This window comes from Mauremys mutica, chromosome 9 (genome assembly GCF_020497125.1).
Source record: "Mauremys mutica isolate MM-2020 ecotype Southern chromosome 9, ASM2049712v1, whole genome shotgun sequence".
Classification (NCBI taxonomy): domain Eukaryota; kingdom Metazoa; phylum Chordata; order Testudines; family Geoemydidae; genus Mauremys; species Mauremys mutica.
The window spans coordinates 4438203-4465604 of record NC_059080.1 but is presented as its reverse complement, the minus strand read 5'-3'; the positions used below and the strand labels follow the sequence as shown (position 1 = coordinate 4465604).

Below are 27402 nucleotides of genomic sequence, written 5' to 3'. Positions count from 1 at the left end.
ATCCTCACCCCCCCCCGCACCCAATCCCCTCTCCCAGCCCTGAGCCCCCTCCTACACCCTGAACCCCTCATCCCCGGCCCCACCTCAGAGCCCGCACCCCCAGCTGGAATCCTCAACCCCCCCGCACCCAATCCCCTCTCCCAGCCCTGAGCCCCCTCCTACACCCTGAACCCCTCATCCCCGGCCCCACCTCAGAGCCCGCACCCCCAGCCGGAATCCTCACCTCCCTCCGCACCCAATCCCCTCTCCCAGCCCTGGGCCCCCTCCTTCACCCTGAACCCCTCATCCCCGGCCCCACCTCAGAGCCTGCACCCCCAGCCGGAATCCTCACCCCCCCGCACCCAATCCCCTCTCCCAGCCCTGAGCCCCCTCCTACACCCTGAACCCCTCATCCCCGGCCCCACCTCAGAGCCCGCACCCCCAGCCGGAATCCTCACCCCCCCCCCGCACCCAATCCCCTCTCCCAGCCCTGAGCCCCCTCCTACACCCTGAACCCCTCATCCCGGCCCCACCTCAGAGCCTGCACCCCCAGCCGTATTCCTCACCCCCCGCCAGCACCCCATCCCCTCTCCCAGCCCTGAGCCCCCTCCTACACCCTGAACCCCTCATCCCCGGCCCCACCTCAGAGCCTGCACCCCCAGCCGGAATCCTCACCCCCCCGCCTGCACCCAATCCCCTCTCCCAGCCCTGAGCCCCCTCCTACACCCTGAACCCCTCATCCCCGGCCCCACCTCAGAGCCTGCACCCCCAGCCGGAATCCTCACCCCCCGCCTGCACCCAATCCCCTCTCCCAGCCCTGAGCCCCCTCCTACACCCTGAACCACTCATCCCCGGCCCCACCTCAGAGCCCGCTCCCCCCGCCTGTAGCCTCCCCCCCCCCCGCACCCAATCCCCTCTTCCAGCCCTGGGCCCCCTCCTACACCCTGAACCCCTCATCCCCGGCCCCACCTCAGAGCCCGCACCCCCAGCCGGAATCCTCACCCCCCTCCGCACCCAATCCCCTCTCCCAGCCAGAGCCCCCTCCTACACCCTGAACCCCTCATCCCCGGCCCCACCTCAGAGCCTGCACCCCCAGCCGGAATCCTCACCCCCCCCACACCCAATCCCCTCTCCCAGCCCTGAGCCCCCTCCTACACCCTGAGCCACTCCTCCCCGGCCCCACCTCAGAGCCCGCACCCCCAGCCGGAATCCTCACCCCCCTCCACACCCAATCCCCTCTCCCAGCCCAGAGCCCCCTCCTATACTCTCTGAACCCCTCATCCCTGGCCCCACCTCTGAGCCCGCACCCCCAGCCGTAATCCTCACCCCCCCCCCGCACCCAATCCCCTCTCCCAGCCCTGAGCCCCCTCCTACACCCTGAACCCCTCATCCCCGGCCCCACCTCAGAGCCTGCACCCCCAGCCGGAATCCTCACCCCCCCCACACCCAATCCCCTCTCCCAGCCCTGAGCCCCCTCCTACACCCTGAACCCCTCATTTCTGGCCCCATTCCAGAGCCCGCACCCCCAACCCAGAGCCCATATCCCTTCCCGCAACCAACCCCCTGCCTCAGACTGGAGCCCCCTCCCACACTCTGAACCCCTTTCCACACCCAACTCCCCTGCCTCAGACCAGCGCCCCCTCTTGTAGCCCAAAACCCTCACCCCCAGCCCCATACCGGAGCCCTCACCCCCTTCTGCCCCCCAAACCTCTGCCCCAGCCTGGTGAAAATGAGCAAGTGAGGATAGGAGAGCGTCAGAGGGAGGGAGACGGAGTGAGCGGGCGGTGGAGCTCGGGGCAGGGGAGTTCGGCTTTGTGCGATTAGAAAGTTGGCAACTCTACCTGAGAGTGGTAACTAACATCTCACTGTTAATTCACCAGGCGTGTAACGCAGAGCTCCCTGGTAGCTGCAGGAGAGCTACGCATGCCTCCATCTCTCCTGGTATGTGTGTGTCATTTCCCTTGTAGTATCTCAGGCACCCTGGGGTAACACTGGGTCATGGACACCTCTCTTTTTGGTGCCCTCATTCACCCCTATCCCCGTGATTCTTTTCAAGAGACTTGTGTTCTTTTGCCATTTACTCCAGCATTGACTCTTTGCATTTTTAACTTACCATTTATTACATTTTCAACACTCTCTTAAGCGTCCCCACATCTGTCAGACACAGAGCAGAATATTGTTAGGAAGAACAGGGTCCACAAGAGACACATAACCCACAGTCATTCAAAATGGCCAAATATTGGGGAATAAACCCACAGAAAATATGTTTGGTATCGGAGCCTTTCATCAGAAAGCTTTTGACTGTAACTGTTGTGGTGTTAGAGTGTTAAAAGTTTTACTCAGGAACATCTGAGAAGGGGATATCAAATGCATCCCCTTTTTCCAAGCAAGAAATCGTCAATGCACCTCCCACATCTGGAATACGGGTTGTCGCTTTGTCTCAAGAGAGAGAGTGAATTAAAAAAAAGGGGCCTACAAGAATAATTAGCGCCATGGAGAGACTGCCATACAAGAGGAGAGAGAAAAGATTGGGCCAACTTAGTTTAGAGATGGGGCCTGGGGAAAGCACCCAAATGTTAGTGAATGCTCTAGAGCAGTCACTCAAGTGCCTCCTGTTTAACAGGTCTCGTAATAAAAGAATAAGGGGACACTCAATGACATTAAAAAGTGACACATTCAAAACGAGGTTTTTTTTTTTTTTAACTACTCCATGTGTAATTAACCTGTGGAATTGTGACACCCTCCGGGGTACAAGCTGGACTGTGGGACTGCGGTGTCCCCTTTAACACTCTGGACCAGGGTACCTCTGACACTGCTCTGCTAGTGACCATCAGCCCCTTTAGGCTTCGCACTCACACACTCAAAGTGTATGCAGGCTTTCACAGCCACTCAGGAACTCCACAGGCAGACACCAGCAAATCCCCCAGCCCCAGCCTTGCACTGCTCAAAACCTTCTTGATCAGTGTAAATTCACTAATTAGTTTGCCACTCCTTCAAAGGGTAGTGGACATGTCCTAGCTCTGTAATCTGAGCAGATTCCCCACTTTAGACTAACTGGTAAAGATAAAACATTAAAATAAGGTTAACTACAGAAAGATGGATTTTAAGTGATTATAAGTGCTAGGCATAGAGGTTAGAGTTGGTTGCATAAGAAATAAAACATAAAATCGCAGTCTAAATCTGAAACTTTATCAGACTAAGCAAAATTTGAATCAAGCAGTTCTTCTCACCCTGCTGGATCTTGCAGGCAGAATTCAGTTCACAGTTCATACTAACTTGAAAGCCTAGTTAGCACCATCCCTTCTCCCCACTTCAAGGAGGCATCCCTTTGTTTTCCAAACGTTCTTGCTTTTAGGTGTTGAGCTGGGGAGGAGAGAGGCCCCGGGTTGATGGCACCGTCTTCAATTGATACCCCCAATCCATGTGCATGGAAAGATATTGTCTCAAACATGGAGTCAGGGGTCACATGTTGTATGTACCCTGCTGAGTCACTGGGCCTCCATTGTTTACGTGCTCATGGAGGAGTCTTCGTGAGGGGCCCACTCGGAGAGTAGATTGGCCTTAATGGGCCATCAACACATGGCTGGCTAGTCCTGATGTAAATTTGTCTTGTGGGTCTTAGTTGCTCCTTTGTTGCCACTGAAAGGCTAGCTGTGGGTGTTTTCCAAACTCACACCATATTTCAGCACCACACACAGCAAAACTTCATAACTTCACCTACAACGGTAATAGGTGATATACCTATCTCCTAGAGCTGGAAGGGACCTTGAAAGGTCATCGAGTCCAGCCCCCTGCCTTCACTAGCAGGACCAATTTTTGCCCCAGATCCCTAAGTGGCCCCCTCAAGGACTGAACTCACAACCCTGAGTTTAGCAGGCCAATGCTCAAACCACTGAGTTATCCCTCCCCTTAAACATACAATGCAACAGGACAGCAATGCTCAACAGATCATGACTTTTCAAACGATACCTCACAAGGCATGCATTGTACAAAACATATCATCCTAGAACAGTGGTGAATGTGTGGATACAGAGTGTTGTTTTGAGGTACGGTGTGTCACAAGAATTCACTGCCAAAAATTATGTTCACAGGAGTCGAAAGAGGATTAGATGTTGGATGGAAATTGAGAACATATACATTAGATAGGATATAAACCCTCCCATGTTATGGCACAATTCTAGCTTTTACTGATGAGGCCAGGAAGAAAATTCTCTCATGGGCAGATTATTCCATAACTGACCTTGCAAGGTTTGCTTGTACCTTGCTCTAAACGAAAACATCTGGAGCTAGCTGCTGGCACAGACAGGATGCTAGACGAGGCAGACCATGGGGCTGTGCCAGTATGGTAATGCCTGTTACTATCAAGGCTTTTGTTAACAATTTTAAAATCACTTTCTAGTCCTTCAGAAGCTTAAAACTGAAATGTGTCCTCCTCTAGCTGTTTTCCTCTTCATCGTGTGCATAAGCTATTCGGGTTGTGGAATGCTGAGAGCACCCACAGTTCCAGCTGATGTCCGTGGGAGCTGCTAGGGTGCAGCACTGCTGAAAACTGGTCTCTAAGTGCTGTGTCTCCAAAATAGTAAGAAACTGAGAAATGGGATAAGCCTAGCATATGTTCCTTGTGCTTGGTGCCCCTCTCATAGGCCACGTGAAGGGACAGTGGATGTAAGGATGAGAGGAGGCTGGGGCTGCTACGTCTCAGGATCCTAGGAGGAAATGCCCCTTCCCACCAGTGGGCAGTCTGTGTCCGACCACCTCTGTGACAAAAGACGTCACAGTGTGCCAGCAGGGGTGTAATGCTTTCCTAGTTAGTGGGAAGGCTGGAACAGGAATTTGCTGGCATCCTGTCAGCTTCCTCAAACCTTCACAGTCCTAGGAATAAGAAGAGGCAGTGTAATCACCTGTAAAAGAGAACGTAACGGGAGAACATTGGAGGCCCAGCCATGCAACCCTTACTCATGGGAGTAGTCCCATTAACTGTAGTGAGACTGAACGCTTGAGTCAGGATTGCAGAATCAGGCCCTCTAGTATTAAACCTGTGCCCAGGATTTAGGTGTAAAGCCGCAGATCCAGCTGATGCACCACAGATTCCTTTGTATAAGGCAAATACAGACAAGACAAGCTGAGGCCTAATTAACGTTTGCGAAGTGCTCTGAGATCCCCACACGGAAAGGCTCGGAGAAGTGCGGGTTGCCGCTGCTGTTATTGAGTAGTGTCCTGTTTACTTTCCAGGCATCTGGCTTTATTCAGAGTGTCTGCAGTTAATATGTGCTGAGCCACAGTCGTGTTCTCAAGGGAGGAGATTTTATTCCCCCTCTCTGTGATCTCAGCAGCCAGCTTCTCTGTGCATGTGACAATTGGTTCATAGAAGGAGTTAAATCCTTTCCCTTAAGTGCCTGTGTTGACTAAAATAACCTCTGATAACTCATGAAAGCTCAGCTCTGTGAGAGCACTCAGCCACAGTGACGCAGCTTCTGCCCAGGCAGCGTCCTTTCGAGGAGATGAACGCAGCTGAAAACTGGCGGCTGGCTGATCTCAGTGGCAGTGTTGATGTAGCTGATACTGATTTTACTTAACCAACAACCAAAGGCCAGAAGATGCCCTTGGCGGCTCCCGTACCATCCAGCATCCGCTGGGCCAAATTCTGCTCCCGGTTGTACTGGGGTGAATCCAGAGTGACATCAGTGTAGCTGCTCTGGTTTAACCGTAGTGTGTTGAGAGTGGAATTTGGATGCCTTGGAAATTATGTGAGTGTTGATGGTGGGATGCTCTTGTGGTTAAAGCAGTGGACTGGGACTGAGGAGATCTGGGTCAGTTCCCAGCATTCCTACTGGCTTCCTATCTGACCTTGAGGAAGCTGCTTCACCGTGTTCTGTGTTTGTTCCCCACCCGTAAAACAGGAATAATAAGACTCCCTGTCTCCAGGGGTGGAAGTACACTGATTTATACCAGCGCAGAATGTGGCCCATAGCAATAAACATGGTTGGAGCTAAGGTTCCCCTCTGGCTATTCCAGATGAGGTCAGAGACACATGGGCTGTCGTTGGTGGAAGGGGAGTTTGCAGAGTTTGAGATGGGAATGTTGGGAAGCTGACTCAGCCGCTTACTTCCCGGCTCTTACTAACTTGTGTTGTGGGCTGGAGAAGTCTAGTGACCTTAACTCAATGTAACAAAGTTTCTGTGTGTGGGATATCAATAATAAATGGATGAACTACAGTGGGGTTAATTGCCTAGCAGTCAGTCGGTAGCCTAGACTATAATGGAAACACATTTTCAGTGTTCGGAGTGGGCCTAATGAGATGTTAACACACAGTCTTTTTATTAGAAATTTCAGGGACTGTATTTCAAAATGTGGGGCACCGTACGAACTGAACAATTAAAAATAAATGGATTCTGAGCCTGCCGTGCGGTTGGGCAGATATAATTAGGGGAAGAACATTTCTGACAAGAGAATAATAATGATCAGAGCAAGAGTTAGCTGCAGCTGTAAGAGGCACTTACTTGCTTTAAAACTTTTTGTGTAGCTCTTAGTGAAAAGATGTTGAACCAGAGCATGGCTGCTCCAATGCCTATGAGCTAGTGAGGAGAAGATACAGAGAGCCCGTCTCCCTACCTTGTGCACCGGCATGGGGAGCAGACAGAACTTAGGCTGAGGGCTCTTGGAGGTTCATGGTTGTAGACCAGCCTGGTGGTGTCTGGGTGTCACTAGGAGGGATGCCAGGGAGGGGCTGGCCACACTTTTGCAAATGTGAAGCAAGAACAACCAACATATTGTACTCACCCTGCCTTCTGTTTCAGCTACTTGGAACCCAATAGCTACGTCTGCACAATGCGCCAGTGTCGGTGGCATGTAGGGTGTGCGTACATGCTGTGGCGGGTAGCTACATGTATCAGTGAAATACTCTGGCAGCGGGAGACTGAAGATAGCAGGATAGGCAGGGAGCCATGGCTTGGGCGAGAAGGGAACCCTGTAGGAGACACACCCTTCAGGCGTGTCTTTCCTGTCCTAAGCCTCGCCAGTCACACAGGTGTGTAGGCCTCGTGCAGTACCTCTGTACGGGGTGACTTTCACCTTGGTGAGTATAGGCTTTGCTTTGGCTTCACAGGCTTGTCGTCTTGCGTCTCCGCTGATACCCCTCTCTCGTACCTCTTGGCCTCCATCTTCTCTATCCTCTTTATCCCTTTCAGTATGTTTCCACTGTAAGCTCTATCTTTTATACCTATTCCTGTTCCTCCCTGTAACATGCCTTCTCAAAGAAGTGCACAAATACCCGGATATATGACTTCGGCAGCTTGCTAGAAAGTGTGTCCCTTTGTCAGAGCCCCTGTGTTGAGCTGGGGTGCATCAGGAGTTATGGGGTGAGCTTGGGAGCAGCTGTAGGAACTCCTTCTTTGCTATTCCCTTGCAGTGGGCTGGGGATTATTGGGAACTGGAGAAGGTGGGGGAGCGGGGTGGGGAGCTTCTCAGCTCTGTGGACCCTTGCACGGGGCCAGGGAACGACTATAACTGGTGAAGGAACAATTCCAGGGGGAGCCCCATTCCTCCCTTTCCAGATTCCTGCATGGGCCAAGTGGGGAGGGCAGGTGTTCTTCACAGCTCACGTCTCTGGTCAGGGAGGAGTTTAATAAGTATCTTTCCCGTGTACAACTGCTGAAGAGGCCACATACAGGAGGAGTGGGGAGAAGGAATGAGTCAGGGCACGTCTGGTGCCTTTATATGCCCATTCTACCCTGCAGAGAAGACTCTTATAAACATCAGCAAGGCAGCAGAAAACTGCATACAAATTGTAAACACTAAGTGAAGCAGCATTTCAAGATTAATCATGGATGGAGTGATCTGTCACAAACTCAAATTCTTAGAATTATCCAGTGCTCCTTTTAAAACACTGGTAGAGATTAGATCTTGTTTTGGATTACACCATATTATGCTCAGAAAATGCAGGGATTACAGCTTTTAGATCTGAAGGAACAAGAGCAACCGTGAATTCTCAATACACATTTTTGCGTATGTTGGAGTAGGTATCGGTCATGCAAGCTTTCAGTTCAGTCCTGATTCGGCAAGGTGCCTAAGCACGTGTAATTTTAGGGCTGGATTAGTGCCATTGAAGTAAATGGTGCTAGGCCTACTAATGTGATTAAAGCTGTATATTTTCTGTAAAGACAGGGGAGTGTTAGTACCATTATGCAAAAACAACAAGGAGTCCGGTGGCACCTTAAAGACTAACAGATTTATTTGGGCATAAGCTTTCATGGGTAAAAATCCACTTCTTCAGATGCAAGAAGTGAGGTTTTTTACCCATGAAAGCTTATGCCCAAATAAATCTGTTAATTTTTAAGGTGCCACCAGACTTCTTGTTGTTTTTGTAGATACAGACTAACATAGCTACCTCCTGATACTTGATACTATTATACAAGGCACTGGTGAGACCTCATCTGGAATAGTGTGTGCAGTTCTGGTCTCTCATGTTGAAGAAAGATGAATTCAAACTGGAACAGGTGCAGAGAAGGGCTACTAGGATGATCAGAGAAATGGAAAACCTACTTTATGAGAGGAGACTCAAAGAACTTGGCTTGTTTAATGAAACCCTAAGGGAGATCTGATTGCTCTCAGAGCATACAACAGAGGCTTAAATACCAGGGAGGGACAGGAGTTATTTAAATTAAGCACCAATGTTAACACAAGAACAAATGTATATAAACTAGCCATCAACAAGTTTAGGCTTGAGATTAGCCAAAGGTTTCTAATGATCAGAGGAGTGAAGTTCTGGAGCAGCCTTCCAAGGGGAGCAGTGGGGGCAAAAAACCTAACTGGCTTTAAAATTGAGCTTGATAAGTTTATGGAGGGGATGGTAGGATGCGACTGCCTACAATGGCATGAAGCCGATCTGCGACTGCTAGCAGCAAATATCCCAGTCAGCTGGTGATGAGAGGCTAGATGGGGTGGGCTCTGAGTTACTACAGAGAATTCTTTCCCAAGTGCCTGGCTGGTGGGTCTTGCCCACATGCTCAGGGTCTAACTGATCACCACATTTGGGGTCAGGAAGGAATTTTCCCCCAGATCAGATGGGCAGAGACTCTGGGATTTTTTCGCCCACCTCTGCAGCATAGGGCATGGGTCACTTGCGGTTTAAACTAGTGTAAATGGTGGATTCTCTGTAACTTGAAATCTTTAAACCATGATTTGAGGACGTCAGTAACTCAGAGGCTAGGTCTCTATTACAGGAGTGGGTGAGTGAGGTTCTGTGGCCTGCGATGTGCAGGAGGTCAGACTAGATAATCACCTTAAAGTCGGAGTCTAAAGTTTATATATTTGCTAAACTGAGGCCTTAGTTTTTTAACAGAGCAGTGAGAGCGGCTGGAGCTCTGAACTAGTTTTAATTAGGTTTTCATTTTTGCTAACTTGTTTTTCAGCCTTTTAAGAATTGACTGGCGACACGACTCCGTTTGTTTCCTTTCATGTTAATGTGCTAAATTATGACAAGAAATTTCCTCCTACAGAAAACTGTAAAAATTAATTAGGACTTTTTCTGTTCATTGTAACACTGGATGTTAATTAGACCAGAGAAAAGCTACCTAAAGTTTTATGCCACAAGAATGTATCTTTTTAAACTTTCTGTGTTTGTGTCCATTAATGAAATAAAACTGATCCAAGGAATTCAACAGTGATTTAAAAACTGTTTTTGCCATACATGTGAAACCAGATATCTACAACCTGTGTGATGACACGTGTGAGAAGAGGGAATCCTGATTGGGAGCATCCGTCTTTAATCATGGGAATTAACATGCATGCAAATAGTGCGTTCTTCTGTCATAGCAAGTGGGCACCAGGTCGATCCTTTGTTCACTGTGAGGCTATTCTGAGAACAAGAAATGGGATTCTTGTACATTTTAATATATAGCAGTTGCCACTGAAAAAAGTCTGTATTTACCGCAGTTACTACACTACCCTGTTCCCGCTTCTAGCCATAGGGAAAGGTAGGCAGTATTGCTGTACGGTAGCTGGATTAACTTTTTAATGGCAACCATTCTACTACTACCCATCCACCAGAATTATCTTGAGAACTTTAGAGAAAAGCACTACAATCATGTACCTGCTCAGACACCAGAAAGCAAATCAAACAACCCAAAAGTTGTTGCTTTTTAATTTCTCATGATTGTTTAGCCAATCTCATGATTTTTTGGGACCTGACTCATAAAAAAAAATTGTTTGGGGTTGTCAGTAACGGAAAAAGAACTGCACCACAGCTGACAAAAAGCATTTTTATAAGATCTATCACCCAGTGCATTAAGAGAAACGAAATTGAAAAGACGATTTGCAATATAGCACCATCTGGTGACTTATGCCACATGTGAGAGGCATAACTTTAGCCTTGTCTATCTGATTGGTGTCCTTTTTAAAAACTTGCAGTAGAGTGTAAATCAGAATGGAACAAGTCTGTTGAATTTTCTTTTATTACTGCCAAGGGAAACATTCTTGGGCTTTATTTCCTTTCTGCTCAAAATATTGCAAACCTTTTCCAAGTTTGTAACTAAATATTTTGAGCAGCTTGAAAAATGACTAGCACTGGATCATACAAATTGTTCCTCTAGCAGCCTGGTTATTCTTGCCAACCATTGTTGCTCTCTCAGTAGGATTTTGTCCGTGTGAGCTTCTGTAATACAATCCTGAGCAATAAGTCTGAAGTTGTCTAGTTCATCAGATATATTGAAGAAGTATTTCCTGCTTTGTCACTCTTCCCAGATGATTTTTGCTTTGGTTACATGCTCTAGCCTAGAACAGTGCAAAAATATTCCCAGTCCAGAAGTTATATTTTTTGGCAAATTGACAGAAAGTGTAACGTTTGGGCATTTTCATGATGAATAGTCAAGTTTCCCCTGGTGAATACATTTTGCTTCAACTGAAAATTCTCTAGGAAAAGTATATGTGGCCTTGAAAGGTTTCAGAAACATGGCTGCGGAAAGCACGGGGCAGGGGTCTAAGTGCTGTGTTGAGAGTAAATTCATTTCACTGGTGAATTTTTCTCCAGCTTTCTAACCCTGAAGCAAAACCTCTGGTTGTCATGAATGATCTCTTCCATGGGCTAAGGAATTCCCAGGGCCTGGTTCTGTGCTGATGGAAACTGCAGTGTCAGTGACAAGGTAGAGAAATGTGAATTGATTTGGCATTCCCTGGGTGATCAAAATGAGTGTAAATGTACATGTCGAGGTGACAAAGTGGGGATCAGCAGGGAAAGCTACTAACGAGGGTGCGTAAGGTAAAGCAGAAAGGTTCTAAAAATGCTAAAATTTGCCGCTGGGTTTATTACTTGTTCACTGGGGCCAGGTTTTTCAAAAGGGCAAAAGAGATAGGTGCCCAAGTCTCATCAAATTTCAGTGCGAGTTTGGCTTCTAACTCTTATAGTCTCCTTGGAAAATCCCAGCTTGAGTTTCTGATGCAGTCTGAAACAGCCAAGACACAAACCCGTGGAAGGAGGATGCCCTAATTCTAGTGAGGCTGCTGGGTACTCTCTAACCAGTGTGTGTAAATTAGCCATCCTTTGGCCTGTATTTATGTATGTATTTATTGTATTTATTTTCATGCTTGAAGAAGAGAGGCTAGAAATCAGAGGCAAAAAGGCTGTTGTGAATCAAAAATAATTCCTTAGAAGTTAAATTGCACATTATAACCAAAGCTAAACGAAAACCTGTCATACATTGGGAAATGTTTCCCGTTGTTAACATGTGATATATATTCACGATACATTGTTGTGTGGGGGCAATGTCACTGATACGGTATCCAAAATCTGTTTTGTGTTTAGTAACATTTTATGCATCAGAGCCAGGAAAGTAAATGCACTTGTAAAGAAAAAACACAAAATCTGTTTGTTCTTGCAGTGCCTAACTGAAAGCTGCTCATGAATGCCCCATTTATGCAAATGTTTATGCATGTAAGTAACTTCACTTATGTCAGTAAAGTTACTCATCTGTGTGTTCAGAGGATCAGGTCTCAAGGAGTGACTTCAGAGAAAATTTGGTCTAAATAAGGACTGCGGGATTGGTCTTTTACCAGGGGTTAATACATTTCTGAAAAGCATTCTTACTACACAAGGTGCAAAGCAAGTTAACCATGTGAAAACCATGGACAGAGATCTAGCTGATTTGGAGTCTCTTTACTTAAAAGGCTTATGGAATCTGATAGCCTAAGGGTTTAATTGTGTTTGCGCAGCAGGAATAATAGTGAGAGCTATAGTTAAGGTTGTGTGAGTGACACTGACAGACCCTTGGTGCTAAATGCATGAGCTAAGGCTGTAGAGCAAACTCATTAATCCCTCTCTAAGTAGTCTCAGTGCCACTTGGAGGTTGCACATGCAGCCTTCACTCTGTCCCTTTGAGAATAGTCTCCATCTCTGCATGGTTGCATACTTGCATGCAATTTTTTTCTGCAGATTTGCAAGATGCACCATGTTTAGTGGATTGCTCGTGCAGCAGGCTCTGCTAGAGTTGTTCTCTCATTGTCTGTGCACCTTGTAAATAAACAGCTTCGGTGGATTCTGTTTGGTATATACCGGGTAGGAAGTGCTGTACATGTGAATCTAAGGTAGTGGAGACATTATCTTGGACCATATAATCAAGAGCAATGTAATAAATCTGCACAAGCGGCAGGATTAAAGTTACAAGTGCACCTTTAACTTTGGCATTTCCTGACTTTTGAGCAATTAGCTGTGTCACCTTAATGCTTTCTTGTGTAGGTTTGTTAAGGTTTATACAGGGAAACTTCAGTGGATTCTGTGCTGAGACTATAAAGTGAGGGAAATAAATGATCTGAGGTGAGGATAATGGAAATTGGGAACAGTATAATTCTGGATGGGATTTATTGTCTCTCTGATTTTAACAAAGATATCATCATTCCTTGGCAACTCTTCAGCATTCCCAGCAGCCATATTGTTCTCAGTCAGTTGTAGAAAGATTGACAGGTCCTGTCTTTTGCTTCTGAGCCTTTCTTGCTGAACCCCATTTTGGGACCTACTCTACTTCCAAACCCTTGACTAGGGAAGGCCCGTTTCTCCTGTCTCTCTTCCCCCATCCCATGCCCTGTAACCTCAACAGGATTTCAGCCTGTGTGCGCTTCTGAGCTCTACCGGAGCCTGCAGCCTGTAGAAGCTGTCAAGATCCTGCCAGTTGAATCCTGAGCCATTCTGACTCCTGCAGCAGCCGTTTTAAGTAGCTGCAGCTCAAGGGAGCACCTACCCTTTTCAGAAAAGCTGGCTTTTCAATTAAGCAACATATTTTTATGAGCTGAGCTGAGAGCAGAGTGATTTCATGCTTATGTCAATACTCCCCACTCAATGGACTGTTATGACCTTTTTTACTTATTTTCTTTTTTATCATTTCCATTTCGTAATGGCAATATGACACTCAATGCACCGCATTTCTGCGGAGTTATTGCACTTAAGTAGCTGAAGTCATTCAGACTTTGGCGTCATGCCTCACAGTCTACCTGAGCCTTGTCGTAACTCTCCTTAAATTGCTGGATGGAAGGTCTGATTGCATAAATAGTATGTCCATTCAAACCAATTGTTGCCAGTTACCTGCACTCTAGAGTAAAGGGTCAGCTATTTTTGTAAGCATGTACTCTGCCATCCATAATAAATTGCCCTTTATATTGTATTACCATAGTCAAAGGATCATACAGCATAAGTGCATCAAATGTGATGCTGAGGGCTTGGTCCTCAACTGATAACACTGCTGCTAACATTCTGTCTGAATTCCCTCCATATTCCAATTGGGTACAGCAGTGTTCTTCGCTTCTGACCAAAAGTGTCGTAGTGCATTGTTAAACAACACCCATGTTTTACCCCAGAGCTGGATGAAGTGCTGGATGAAAGTGACCTCAGTGTATAATTTGCATATCTATTTGTAAAGCACTTTTGGATACTTTTACATTAAGCATATGCATAACTACTGCCCTGAATAGGGTTACATTCCTGAATCGTAGCCTACGGTCAGGTCATTAGGTTATAACTGTGATCCGCTGACACCAGAAAGATGGATCCATGGCCATATTTAATGCCTGGTGTTTGATACAGTTATTTCTTGTAAGAGAAATAGCTTAAAAGGCGATTAAAAATTGCACAGCATGATCAAGGTGTATTGTCTGGGCCTTTCGGAATTTATGGTGATACCTGAAATATAACTTCCCCCTTAAAGAGTTGGTGGGCCATATTTTGTCCTTTGATACCCACGTCCATTGGAAGTTCTGAGTGCATCTCCAAGCACAGAATTTGTGTCACTGCTGTCAGATGTCAGGGATTTTTGTCACTGTTCTGTTTACAGAATATTGTGCCGTAGCTAGACCTGCAAGCCACCCTGAGTTGGCCTCTTAGAAAATGTCTTTCAAGCAATTTTATTTAACTTTCTAAAGCTACCTTCCTCCAACTACAGTTGCAAGAGTTTCAACCACCCCATGTCCTAGGCAGGATTACTTTTACCATCAGCAAACCCAGGCCACTGAATTTGTTGGGAATGAGAAGTCCGGGGATCTGCAGCATTACACCTCCCTTCCACTCTCCCTACTGATCCATTCTTGTGAACTCGCAGGGGATTGAAGCTCAAAAGTTTTCTCCTCTTTGAAGTACTTGGAATTTGACCGTGGGTCACTTGCTGGCGTCAGTTTTAAAACTATCTGTGGTTTTGGAGGAATATTTTAAAACCGAAAATGTGGTGGTGTTTTTTTAGTGGGGAGCTGGGGAAGGATAATTTGGATCTGGGAGCCTTCACTGGGTAGCTTTTAAAATTTCCTACTGTGGCAGCAGGATGCCAATCAAGGCGCTGACATGCGTCCTCTGCTTCCCTATTACATTCTCAAAGGGGTGAAGACAAAGGTTCCAAGAAACAAAAACCAGAGACTCTCTGCCAGTTGTTATGAAAAAAATTAAGTAAGTCTCTTGACCCTTAAAGCAACGGGACTCTGAGTGCTTGCTCTTCTGTTACACCACTGCCCCTGAGTCCTCTCTGAAGCATCCCTAGCTGTAGGCGGTTTGCATAGGAGTTTGGAATATTTTCTAATCAGTGAAGATTCCCCTAGCTCTGATGCTAGCTTGCAAGGCACAGAGGTATGGGAAAACGGAAAAAGGATGAAGTTTCTGAGGCAACCAACCGAGAAGAGGTTAAAAGTGAACGGGGTGAGACAGCATGAAAAACCTGGTACAGGTTATACAAGGCGCTCAAAGACATTAGCCCAAAAGGTGCTTTGTAGTTTGTGTCAAGGCAGAAGCTGTTCGCCGTGCTCTTGAGAATAAAGAAGAAAAGTTTCTTCATCGCCGTGCCCTATTTAAAGAAACTCTTGTTTTCAGGCGTTTCAACTGGCACAAGCTTAACTTGTCCTCCTTGTGCAGAAGCATTATAATACACGTGCCATGGGCTCCGTAGGGCCCCTGCGTAACGGGAGGGACACCAAGCAGAGCGGGTTCTCTTCCTGGCTGTGCTGCAGACATCTTCCATGAGGCTGGGTAGAGCTATCATAATGGATTAATGTGGGCGTGGGTTGAGGTTGCATACGCAGTCCTAACTTGGGCATTTCCTAACCTTTGGGGTACCTGAATTTTCAGCTTTAACATTCTCATAATGTAGCTTTTGCATAGAATTGAAGATTTATATCGTAGTTGCGTCTACAGATTCCAATCAAGATGAGGGCCCGAGCATGCTAAGTGTTGTACGTACACAGATCAAGACACAATCCGTGCCCTGAGGCCCTTACAGTCTAAGAAACAATCTCTGTAATATAGGCTAGTGCCCCTCCCCTAAGTGGGCCCATCTCCTGGCAGAGAGCTGGTCGCTGATCTAGCTGACGGCTGGGGCCGGCTCCAGGCACCAGCGTTCCAAGCAGGTGCTTGGGGCGGTAGTCTGCAAGGGGCGGCAGTCCCTGTGTTTTTGCCCCCAAGCAGTGTGCCGAATTGCCACTGTGTACGGTGGGGGCAGTCCATGTGCCATTAGGGCGGCACACGCGTTTCCGTGGCGGCGGCAATTCGGCAGCAGTTTCTGTCTTCAGCCGGAAGACAGCTGAACATAGAATGTTGCTGAATTGCCACCGCCACGGAAACGCGTGTGCCGCCCTAACGGCACACGGACTGCCCCCGCCGTCAGTGGCGGCAGTTCGGCGCGCTGCTTGGGGTGGCGAAAACAGTAGAGCTGACCCTGTTGGCGGCAGCCATCTTGTGGAAAAGTGACGTAACTTGTGATCCCGCTGGCATCGAGAGCCAGCGCTCATCAGTTTCCATTCTGCTCCAGCACAGATTTAACAAATGGGAAAAGAACACTATGGATTAAAAATTAAACATTTCCTTCAATTATTAAACATGAATAATTGTCATGCAAATCGAGCCTGGATTCGTGTTTCCAGACGGACACAGATCAAAGCTGTTATGCTGCGAAGTGTCAGCAACCTGTGAACCAAGAGGCTGTTCGTTATTTTTATCATTTTATTAATAGTACCCTGGAGGATGAGGGACCTAGAACAATGTAGCTGTTTAGCATAAAAAAGACTTTTATTTCTGTCTGTGGGGATATCGGCTCCTCTTTAATTTGTTCATGTGCATATCTAGAGAGAGGAACTGGGGGTATATCACCTTGATACCATTTGCGCAGGAAAATACTGTTCGGTATACAATTAGGCCACAACTGCTAAGTGAGCCCATCGCTGGAGGTGCTTTTAATTAGTCCTGTTCATGGTGTGAAGGAGATACTTGCAGAATGTCCCTGGGTCCTGGAGAGAGGATTGGGAAAATGTGGAATTCTGACTCCAGAAATACATATGCAGCCTTCATGAAGTCAATGGGAGGGGTGTGTGTGTGTGTCTGTGTCTGTGTCTGTGTCTGAAGGCAGTTTGGCCCTGAATACAGATGTCTAAGTACTGTATCGAATCCTCTCCAGATAACTTCATCTGAACGATAAAACCACTTGGAAAAACTTGAAAGGAACAGAAGCAGGGAGAGGGGGCTTGTCTTTTCAAGCAAAGAAACATTAATATTTTGGTGAGCTCCTCATGTCATACACCCTTGTTGCTTTAATATTGCCAGGCATTCGAGATGGACATCCCATTTTGCAACATAATTCGTGAGGGCTCAGTCTGTTGCCTTCATTCACAAGGGCTGGGGTTTCACACTTCACCTGGCCGTAGGTGTCTGCCTGGGGCTGGAAGGTTCCTAAGGAACTCGCCTGGTGGAAAGCAGGTAAAATCCAGAGTGCAGGGAAAGCATGGGAGATTCTAGATCCTTTATACTGAGTGGAGCCTCATTCTGCAAGTAGTTCTCCCTCCACCCGTTCCACATGCACCAGGCAGGGTTCCCTGAACCTCACCCCTCAATCGCTAGGGGGTGATGCTGCCTTCCCTAGACCTGTCCCCCTCCCACAGCAACAGCCATCACAACTGACCAGCTAGCGGTAACCTGCTCCCCACCCAACCAATCCCCCAGCAGGCAAAGGCCTCGGGGTCACCCACCTGCTATCCTTGTGAGGTGCTGAGACAGGGCTGCCAGCAGGTGAGGGTGTACCTGGGGCAGCCCTATCTCCTCTCCCTGCTGAGAGACCACCTGGGGATTGTGCCGCACTTGGGGCAGCTGTCGCACCTGCTCTCCAGACTGTCAGATAGCCTCTCTACCTTCCCTCTGGCTGACCTCTGCCCTCATCCCGCTGGTGCCTGGCCACATGAGTAGCACTGAGAACGGGGAGGAGGCAGAATTTGCACCACCACGGCCTAGGAAAAACCACTGGCCCCACTGCAGCAGCCTCCAGCTGCCTCCCCTGCCATCCCTAGAGATGCAGGGTGTTTGTGCACAGGCACTGTCTCTCACCACGTCTTTCTGGGGCCTGCAGAAGGGACTGGCTCCCAACTCCTGCTCCATGCCTGTTCCACTGCTGAGGGGACCGTGGGAGTAGAAGAATCACAGATTTTTCTCTCAATTGAGAAACGTCATGTGTGGAGCCACCAAAACCTGGGTAGCTGGCTAGGGGTGAGGTGGGCAAGGCGTGGAGTGGATTTCGAGAGGAAGGGAAGGAAGAGTATTTTCCCCAGAGGATGTCTGCCATGGAAAGTTTTTCTTGAGGTGAGCCCCCTGTTAAACTCTCAGCAGCACTTCACTGATTGGTGAGGGTGACCCTAGACCTCCAATTGCAGAAGCTGGGGCTGGACAACAGGGAGCGGATCACTCAAAATCCTAGACAGGATACTGGGCTAGATGGATGATTGGTCTGGCCATTCTTATGTTTTCATGAGCATATGGAATTTTGTTTAACATTTACTTCTGCTTAATGTGACATTAATGTGGTTTAAGGAGCTACAGTGAAATTCAGTGGCCTTTTCTGGTCTGTCTGAACTAATTGGTGGTCTCTGTCCTGAACCTAATGGTGAGCCTCACAAAAATTCACCTTCATGTTTGGCACTGTTGCTGGTTGTTTCCGTGGAGGGATCAGCGATGGATACTTAGCTGCCTTCTTTCTAGAAATGCTCCTTCATTGGGCTGTTCCATGGATAAACTCATTTTCCAATGAGGAGGTGGTGGAACTGGATACTTAACTGGTATGAATCCAATGAATTTAATGGAGTTGTGCCAATGTACACTAGCAGAGAATCTAGTCCCCAATACCTTTCACAAGAATTAAAGTGACTAAAAAAAAATGTCAAAAGAAGAATCAATGCAGAAAGCTAAATCCCGATAACCTCTATGAACCTATAAATATTTTCCTTTCCATGGTAGAATGTCAGCGTTTAATATTTCCTGATTTGACATCCTATACAATTTGGTGTCAAGTATGTATCCATCTTAAATTAAGAGACTTGATATAGAATTCCGGTTAATTTCAAATCAATATGAGAGAGAGAGAGTGGTCTTGCAATCCTAGCTCATTTTTGTAATCAATATTTTCTTTAAAAGTTGAAATTCAACTAGGTCATAGCTTTTGTTGTTTGAAATGTCACTTGTGTTTAAAGAGTTTATAAACTCCTCAGATCTTATACACAGCCTCTGATATGATATAGTTCTAGCAGTGACAGCTACAGAAGTGGATATGTCAGTGGATGAACAGCAGTGTGAATAGGACCCCAGTCTTAGCGACAAACATATTATAGTATTTGTTGTCCCATCTCAGAGTTTGTCTTTCAATTCCTTGTTTTGTTTTGTTTTTATTTTCAGAAGCCTTCGAAATTGTAGTACGCCACGCAAGAAACTACACCAACGCCATGTTTAGGAACCACTACCAGAACATGGGGTCCAGAGCTCTTACGTTTGTCGGAGAACTTTTTACCGATATCTCGCTTTACATACTGGGCTCTGACATCAGTGTGAATGACATGGTCAATGAATTTTTTGACAGCTTGTTTCCTTTAGTCTACTCACACTTGATGAACCCAGGCTTCCCTGACCCCTCCGGAGAAATGATAGAATGCCTGCGGGTAGCAAGGCGGGACCTCAGGGTGTTTGGTAACTACCCCAAGATTATGATGACCCAGGTGTCAAAGTCATTGCAGGCCACGCGAGCCTTCCTACAAGCGCTCAACCTGGGGATCGAAGTAATAAATACTACCGACCACTTAAAATTCAGCAAGGAATGTGGACGTGCGCTGCTGAGGATGTGGTACTGTTCTCATTGCCAAGGGCTACTGATGGCGAAGCCTTGTGCCGGATACTGCACTGTTGTCATGCAAGGGTGCCTGGCCAGCGTTGTGGAGATAGATAACTACTGGAGAGAATATATTCGGTCCCTGGAAGGGCTGACCAAAGGCATGTATGGAATCTATGACATGGAGCACGTCCTGCTCAGTCTCTTCTTGTTGATACAAGACTCAGTCATGTATGTTCAGAAGAATGGAGGGAAGCTGTCTGCAACAGTGAGTTCTTTTAAATATTTCTATGTACTGGTTCTTACAGCTGTCTTTTCCCATGTGATCAGGCTATCCGTTGAACATGGGAGCCTTGCGTATTTTAGAAAAACTTCCATTAAAACAAACAACTCTTTCCCCCTGGCTTCCTCCTCCGATTCATTCTGACTTCTAAGACTTACCTGAAACTGCTGTATCGCAGAACGGGGGTTAATTCCCAGCTCAGGCTCTAGGACATACAGTCTAGGTTGTCAGGCGCTGGGAATGTGCAGTGGTGACTGAGTTCCTCTTTGGATCGCTCAGCAGCAGTTCCTACCAGCTGATTTCAGGGGTTATAGGAGACACACAGACAAAGGAGCCTCATTCCGTCTGTGTCAGTATGAGTTGTGATGCTGAACATCTTGAGAAATCAATGGGGGATCCACAGGATTTCAGCTGCGGTGTGAAGCACTGCAGATGGTGGAGGAGGGACCACATTCCTTCCTAGCTTAACATTAGTAGTTGTTGCTCCAAACAACGAGAGCAGTGCATCCTGTATTGTACAGTCCAGGGCAGATAAAAATCCATGATTTTTTTTTTTAAATTTCAAATTTCTTTTATTTAAATTGGATTTTTTGATGCTAGTGTTTAAATTAAAAAAATTTCTTTTTAAAAACTAACCCTGTTTAAAATGAAATCTGAATTTAATACAAAATATGTCAAAGCCTAAACTATTTATATTTTACAACATTTACATAAAAATAAATATGCTGAATCTATGAGCCTCTGTCAAAACCTTTGAGTGGAAGGTTGCTCTTCTACAGAAAGAGAGAGTGGGGGTGGGGAACATCTAGCTTGATAAATATGTCAGAGTAAGTCATATACTGTACTAAGGGATTGATCCTCTGAGGGCCCCAGGGTCCATGCTATTCGGTACAGAAGACTGGCAAAGTCCACACAGGCACTGAAACCTGGCCTCTGACCCCAGGAGACACCATTATGTCTCTCATTGGCGTCCTCCACTCAGCCCACCTGGGTGGTCTCATACTCCTATTCTATAGCTTCTCCCTACCTGAGCTTTGATTGGCTCAGTTCTCAAATTATGAATATTTATGACTTCACCCACCATGGAAACTTCCTCTGCAGCCCATGGGAAAACACTGATCTGCCCATAAACAACTAGGGTAGATGGTTCTGGGCACTTCAGGTAAGTGGCCTTGCTCTGTCTGCTTGCATGTGTACACGAAGAGAGAGGCAATCAGAAATCCATTGATTTCTGAATGCCTCCCTCTCTGTCTCCCCTTTGTCACACACAAAACTGCAGCGCAAAAGGCTTATGGGCTACATGAGCAAAAGTCTTGGATTGTTGTTAGTTCTTTTGTTTTCCTGGGGGGGCGGGGGAGTTACGGAACAAGGGAGAAGGGACAGAGCGTGCAACCGGAAAGGAGCAACACTGGTGTGAAAGCTGTGGGAAGAAGGGACAATATTCTTCAGGGCGCAGCCTCTGGGATTGATTGCAACACCTGGGAACTGGAGAAAAAACCTGTCATGGCTGCAGGTCATAAAGAGACCCTCTCTGGGAACATATTCAAGAGATTCCTGTAGTTCTGGGTGAAAAAGGAACAGGTGTAATGTAAAATTTAAATGGTGCGACAAGGCCTGGCTGTCGGAATGAAACACCATTATGGAAAATGCTCCTCAGATGGCAGTGACTTCGAAGATGATGATGTGGATGTATCTGAACAACCTGGATGAACTGGTTAGTAAACTTACTTTTGTACCATTCTTATGGACTGCCTACCACGTCCTTCCTAAGCTATGATGATAACTTAGATTATGGTCATAAGTTAGTGTTTTGAGTGGATTGTTTGATTACTTCTGAATTTCAAAATGTTAGTGTTCAGAATAGAATTGGTATGTTAGTTTGTTATGGGAATATTTATCAAGTACATTTGAACTATTACTGTTGGACTTCTGACATGATTTTTTGTTGCTCAATATAATCAAACATCCTAGGTGAAGATAACCTGTTTAAACGTAAAGTTTTATTAGGCGTTTATGAATTTAAACCTCTTGAAAAAAAATTTCCAAGTTGTTTGGTAGGCTGCTACAGATAAAGGTTTAAATAGATTTTGAAAATCCTTATGATTTATTAATGAGGTTTAGAATAAATTAAATCATTTAAACAGTGGTACAAACAGCTGGGGTAGGAGGAGTCCTCCATTTACAATCCCATTTTTTAAAGCAGTGCAGAGTAATGCTCAGTGAGTGAGTGACCTGTTTTTATGATTTTGTTTCAGTGCCCAGCTTAGACATAAGAGGTTGTGAACGTCCATCATCTGCAACGTCTGCAAGTTCAGAATCATCTGCTGCAACTAAACAGGTGTCAAACAGTAAATTACCTGGATTGAAAAAAAATACTTTCTTCATCATCCAGTAAGTTCGTAACCAGGACCATCAAATTCCAGGCAGACCCCTTAGATGAAAAGATGGCTGGGTTCATTTATGCAATAAATTCTCCTTTTCCTCTTGTTCAGAACAACTTTTCATTCTTGTGGTTCAATCATTATGACCAGCTACACTCCACCTGGCAGAGCAGACATTGCGGGAAGGTTGCTGGATACAGGGTATGAAAGGGAAACTGAACAGTGTGCAAAAAACATCGACAGGAACTTTGTTAAGCTGAAGGCAGGTCTACACTTAATACACGGCAGCATAGCAGCTGCACCCTGCACCGGTGCAGTGAAGCACTTCAGTGAAGATTCTATAATGCTGACAGGAGAGCTTCTCCCGTCGGCGTAGTTAATCCACCTCCCCGAGAGGCAGTAGCTATTTCAATGGAAGAAGCTCTCCTGTTGACATTGTGCTGTTTACACCAGGGGATAGTTCGGTATAACCACTTCTCTCTGGGGTGTGGTGAGCGATGTAGTTATATTGATGTAAGTTTGTAGTGTAGACCTGGCCTGAGTCTTGATGGGTGGAGCAATGTACACAATGATCCAGCAATACATGCTGGTGTGACAACAGAAAGTGGAGTGTCTGTCTTACAGAAACAACTGATACATCAGGAAATGCCCATACCGCAGAGTAGTTAAAAGAAGTAGCAGTGAAAGCTGTCACAGACTGAACAGAAATTCAAGTGTCAGTTGTGTGGCTTTGTCACAGGCACTGCTGCAAATGTAGCAAAGATGAGAAGAAATCTAGAAGAAGGTAACAAAGGGAACCTGAAACTTGTAACGCATGGGTGCAGTGCTCATTTGATGAATCTTTTAGCTAGCATCTTGTGCTGACATTGCAAAATACTTACATGACAACCACTCTGCTTCAGCCTCACTGAAGAGAGGAGGCGGAGCCAGACGAATTCTCCCCCGGGATGTACAGTGGAATTCAGTGGTTGACTGTTCTGAGCTGTGTGTTCAGAACTGGCCTATTCTGATGACAGTTTGTGAAGAAAATTGTGACCAAACAGATGGAACTACCACAGCCAAAGTACTCAGCACTGGACTGGAGAGCAACGTAGAAGATGTGCTGAATACGCCGAAACCTGCTTCCAGAGCCTTCCACAAATGGCGGGAAGATTGCTGCTGGGTTGCAGATGCTGCTGAAATTTGGAAAGGACTTCAAGGGACCTTGACAAAAGAAGTGCCCAACACCACAGTTAAATTGCAGGCAGGAAAGAGGCAGCTGGATCAAGCAAAGTACCAGGGTAGATGCTGAGCTTCTGAAGAAGATGCTGCTATGACCTGGGCATCTAATAATCACCAGCCGCTCGTGCCAACCATAACAGCTTTCAGGGTGGGAGGGGACCATTTGAGCAGGACACGTTTGCTGATACTGTTTTAAAGCACGTCACACCACTGAACCTGGGGGAAGTCACTAGCTAAGCACCCGGGACCAGAGCCCGCTGAGGTGCTAAACCAGCTTTGGACAGCGGTAGCCTGTTCTGCAGGCACAGAAGGAATATTTACTCCATTCAAAGTTGAGAGATCGATTGGGAGTTTGAGAAAGAGGAAAACGTGTCTGTTTCTTCCAGTCTGAGAATAAAAACGAGGAGGAGGGGACGAGATCTCCTACTTTTAAAAGTCTGAAGGGCAGCCTATGGAATTTAGGAGACTGTTGTTTCATTTTTCAAGAGACTTAGATGAGTAGGAACTTAAGCTCCAGTCATTCTCTGTTAGGCATATTTGAAATTTTTCCCAGGCTGACCTGAAATACTCTGTTTAGTTCACTGACTACAGTAAATCCCTCTGTTTACTAAATCGTTTAATTGTAAATGTGAATCGTGTTTTTATAAGAGAAGTTTAGGTATGCAAACATTTAAGGTTGTTTTTCTTTAATAAAAATAAATTGTATCTGCTGTTTGTATGTGTTTAATTAAAGTCCAGTTACCATCCCAGTGCAGCTTGACACAAATTATGAGCAAAGAAAAGTTAATTATCTAGTACAGTGATTCCCGAACTTTTCGGCATCAGACCCCCTTTTTAATTTTCGAGCAACCCTCATGCTCCCCACCTCTCTTTTACCATCATCCAACCCCCTCTGCTCCTTGTCCCCTGACTGCCTCCTCCTGGGATCCCCTGCCTCAACTGCCCCCCGGGACCCCACTCCCCATCCAACCCCCCCTGCTCCTTGTCCCCTGACCTCCCGCTCCCGGGACCCCCTGTCCCTAACCGCTCCCTGGGACCCCACCCCTTATACACCTCCCCCTGCTCCCTGTCTCCTGACTGCCCTGACCCCTATCCACACCCTCACCCCCTGACTGCCCCCTCCCGGGACCCCCTGCCCCTAACCATCCCCCTGGACCCCACTCCCTATCCAACCCCCCCTGCTCCCTGTCTCCTGACTGCCCTGACCCCTATCCACACCCTCATCCCCTGACTGCCCCCTCCCGGGACCCCCTGCCCCTAACCACCCCCCTGGACCCCACTCCCTATCCAACCCTCCCTGCTCCTTGTCCCCTGACTGCCCCTCCTGGACCCCCCCATCCAACCCCCCCTGCTCCTTGTCCCTTGACTGTCCTGACCCCTATCCACACCCCCACCTCCTGACAGGCCCCCTGGGACTCCTACGCCTATCCAACCCCCCCTGCTCCCTGTCTCCTGACCCCTCCCCCAAACCTCCACCCCATCCAACCGCTCCCTGTCCCCTGACTGTCCCCCAGGACCTCCTGCTCCTTATCCAACCTCCCCTCCCCCGGCTCCCCGCCCCTTGCCCAGGCTGCTTATTGGAAAGCCTGGGAGGTGGGTGGGCGCAAGCTGTGTGGCTGCGGGGGAGGGAGGGACAGGAGGGGAGGGGCCGGGGGCTAGCCTCCTGGGCCAGGAGCTCAAGGGCCGGGCAGCCTCGCGCCCCCCTTGGAATTTCTTCATGCCCCCCAAGGGGGGTGCACCCCCCAGTTTGGGAACCAATGATCTAGTAAAGAAGCAATAAATCATTCACCATTTCCTAGCATACTAAATATGTACAATCAATAAGAATCTGAACATATTAAGCTATATAATTGCTTCAATAAATATATATAGTTATAGTGCACCCTGCGAGGTAGCCCCCCCGCAAAGTACTTAATCTAGTGTAAAAGCTTTACTTCGTTGTAAGTCAACATGTGTTAATGGTTATATCAACCAATGAGAATGCGCCTCTAATTAGAAAATAACTGAATTACAAACAGAAAAGTGGATTACAATAGAAGATTTAAATCAATCCACCCTGGTACTCTGTGTTCTGCATTACTACAGTAGGTAAGGGGTCCTCTCTCCTGCTAACGCATTCTTAGTCTTGGTTACGTATCTCAGGGTATGTCTACACTACGAAATTAGGTCGATTTAATAGAAGTCGATTTTTTTAGAAATGGATTTGATACAGTCGATTGTGTGTGTCCCCACCAAGCGCATTAAGTCGGTGGTGTGCATCCACAGAGCCGAGGCCAGCGTCGACTTTCGGAGCATTGCACTGCGGTAGCTATCCCACAGTTCCCGCAGTCTCCGCCCCCCCCATTGGAATTCTGGGTTGAGCTCCCAGTGCCTGATGGGGCAAAAACATTGTCGTGGGTGGTTTTGCGTACATGTCGTCAGGACCCTCTCCTTCCCTCCCTCCCTCCCTGAAAGCAATGGCAAACAATTGTTTCTCGCCTTTTTTCCTGGGTTACCCATGCAGAAGACATACCATGGCAAGCATGGAGCCCGCTCAGCTCACTGTCACCGTACATCTCCTGGGTGCTGCTGGCAGACGCGGTACTGCATTGCTACACAGCAGCAGCTCCTTGCCTTCGCGGCAGTAGATGGTGCAGTATGACTGCTAGCCGTCATCGTCATCTCCTGGGTGCTCCTGGCTGACGTTGGTCGGGGCGCCTGGGCAAACATGGGTGCTCCTGGCAGACCTTGGTGAGGTCAGTCAGGGGTGCCTGGACATAAATGGGAGTGACTCTAGGTCATTCTATTCTTTAAGTTTTGTCTAATGGAGATTCAGTCCTGCCTGGAATATCATGCCAGCTGGAGGCTTCTGCCTCAGGCTGCTCTCCCAGTTGGCAGCACCTCGCGGTCGCACCTACCCCAGCCTACCCCTTGCTACCATGGCTCATGAAGCCTGGACAGCAGTAAGGAGCAGTTCAACTATAGGCTGAGCAAGTGCAGAATGGTGGTAGAATGTGCCTTTGGACGTTTAAAAGCTCACCGGCGCAGTTTACTGACTCGGTTAGACCTCAGCGAAACCAATATTCCCATCGTTATTACTGCTTGCTGTGTGCTCCACAATATCTGTGAGAGTAAGGGGGAGACGTTTATGTCAGGGTGGGAGTTTGAGGCAAATCGCCTGGCCACTGATGACATGCAGCGAGACACCAGGGTGGTTAGAAGAGCACAGCAGGGCGTGCTGTGCATCAGAGAAGCTTTGAAAACCAGTTTCGTGACTGGCCAGGCTACAGTGTGAAAGTTCTGTTTGTTTCTTCTTGATGAAAACTCACCCCTTGGTTCACTCTACTTCCCTGTAAGCCAACCGCCCTTCCCTCCCCCCTTTGATCTCCGCTTGCAAAGGCAATAAAGTAATTGTTGTTTCAAATTAATGCATTCTTTATTAATTCGTCACACAAATGGGGGGATAACTGCCAAGGTAGCCTGGGAGGGGTGGGAGAGGACGGAAGCACAGGGGTGGGGTAGTTGTAGGGGCACCCTCTAGAATGGCATGCAGCTCATCATAGAAGCGGTATGTCTGGGGCTGTAACCTGGAGCGGCCGTTTGCATCTGTGGTTCTTTGGTAGGCTTCACGCGGCACTGCTGCGGGTCCCTCTTATAACCTCTATCCTTCATGCCCTTGGAGATTTTTTCAAATATTCTGGCATTTTGTCTTTTGGAACGGAGTTCGGATAGCACGGATTCATCTCCCCATACAGCGATCAGATCCAGTACCTCCCGTTCAGTCCATGCTGGAGCTCTTTTGCGATTCTGGGACTCCATGGTCACCTGTGCTGATGAGCTCTGCATGGTCACCTGTGCTGATCAGCTCGCTACACTGGCCAAACCAGGAAATGAAATTCAAAAGTTCGCGGGGCTTTTCCTGTCTACCTGGCCAGTGCATCTGAGTTGAGAGTGCTGTCCAGAGCAG

General features: G+C 47.3%; 1 protein-coding gene across 2 annotated transcripts in view; it reads left to right on the top strand.

Moving 5' to 3' along the window:
• GPC3 (glypican 3) overlaps nt 1–27402 on the top strand; it is a 267204-nt gene that overhangs the window by 100733 nt on the left and 139069 nt on the right. For both annotated transcript variants that reach the window (XM_045031070.1, XM_045031071.1), the window contains exon 3: nt 19145–19839. In XM_045031070.1, the coding sequence (XP_044887005.1) occupies nt 19145–19839 (695 nt within the window). The remainder of the gene's footprint in view (nt 1–19144; nt 19840–27402) is intronic.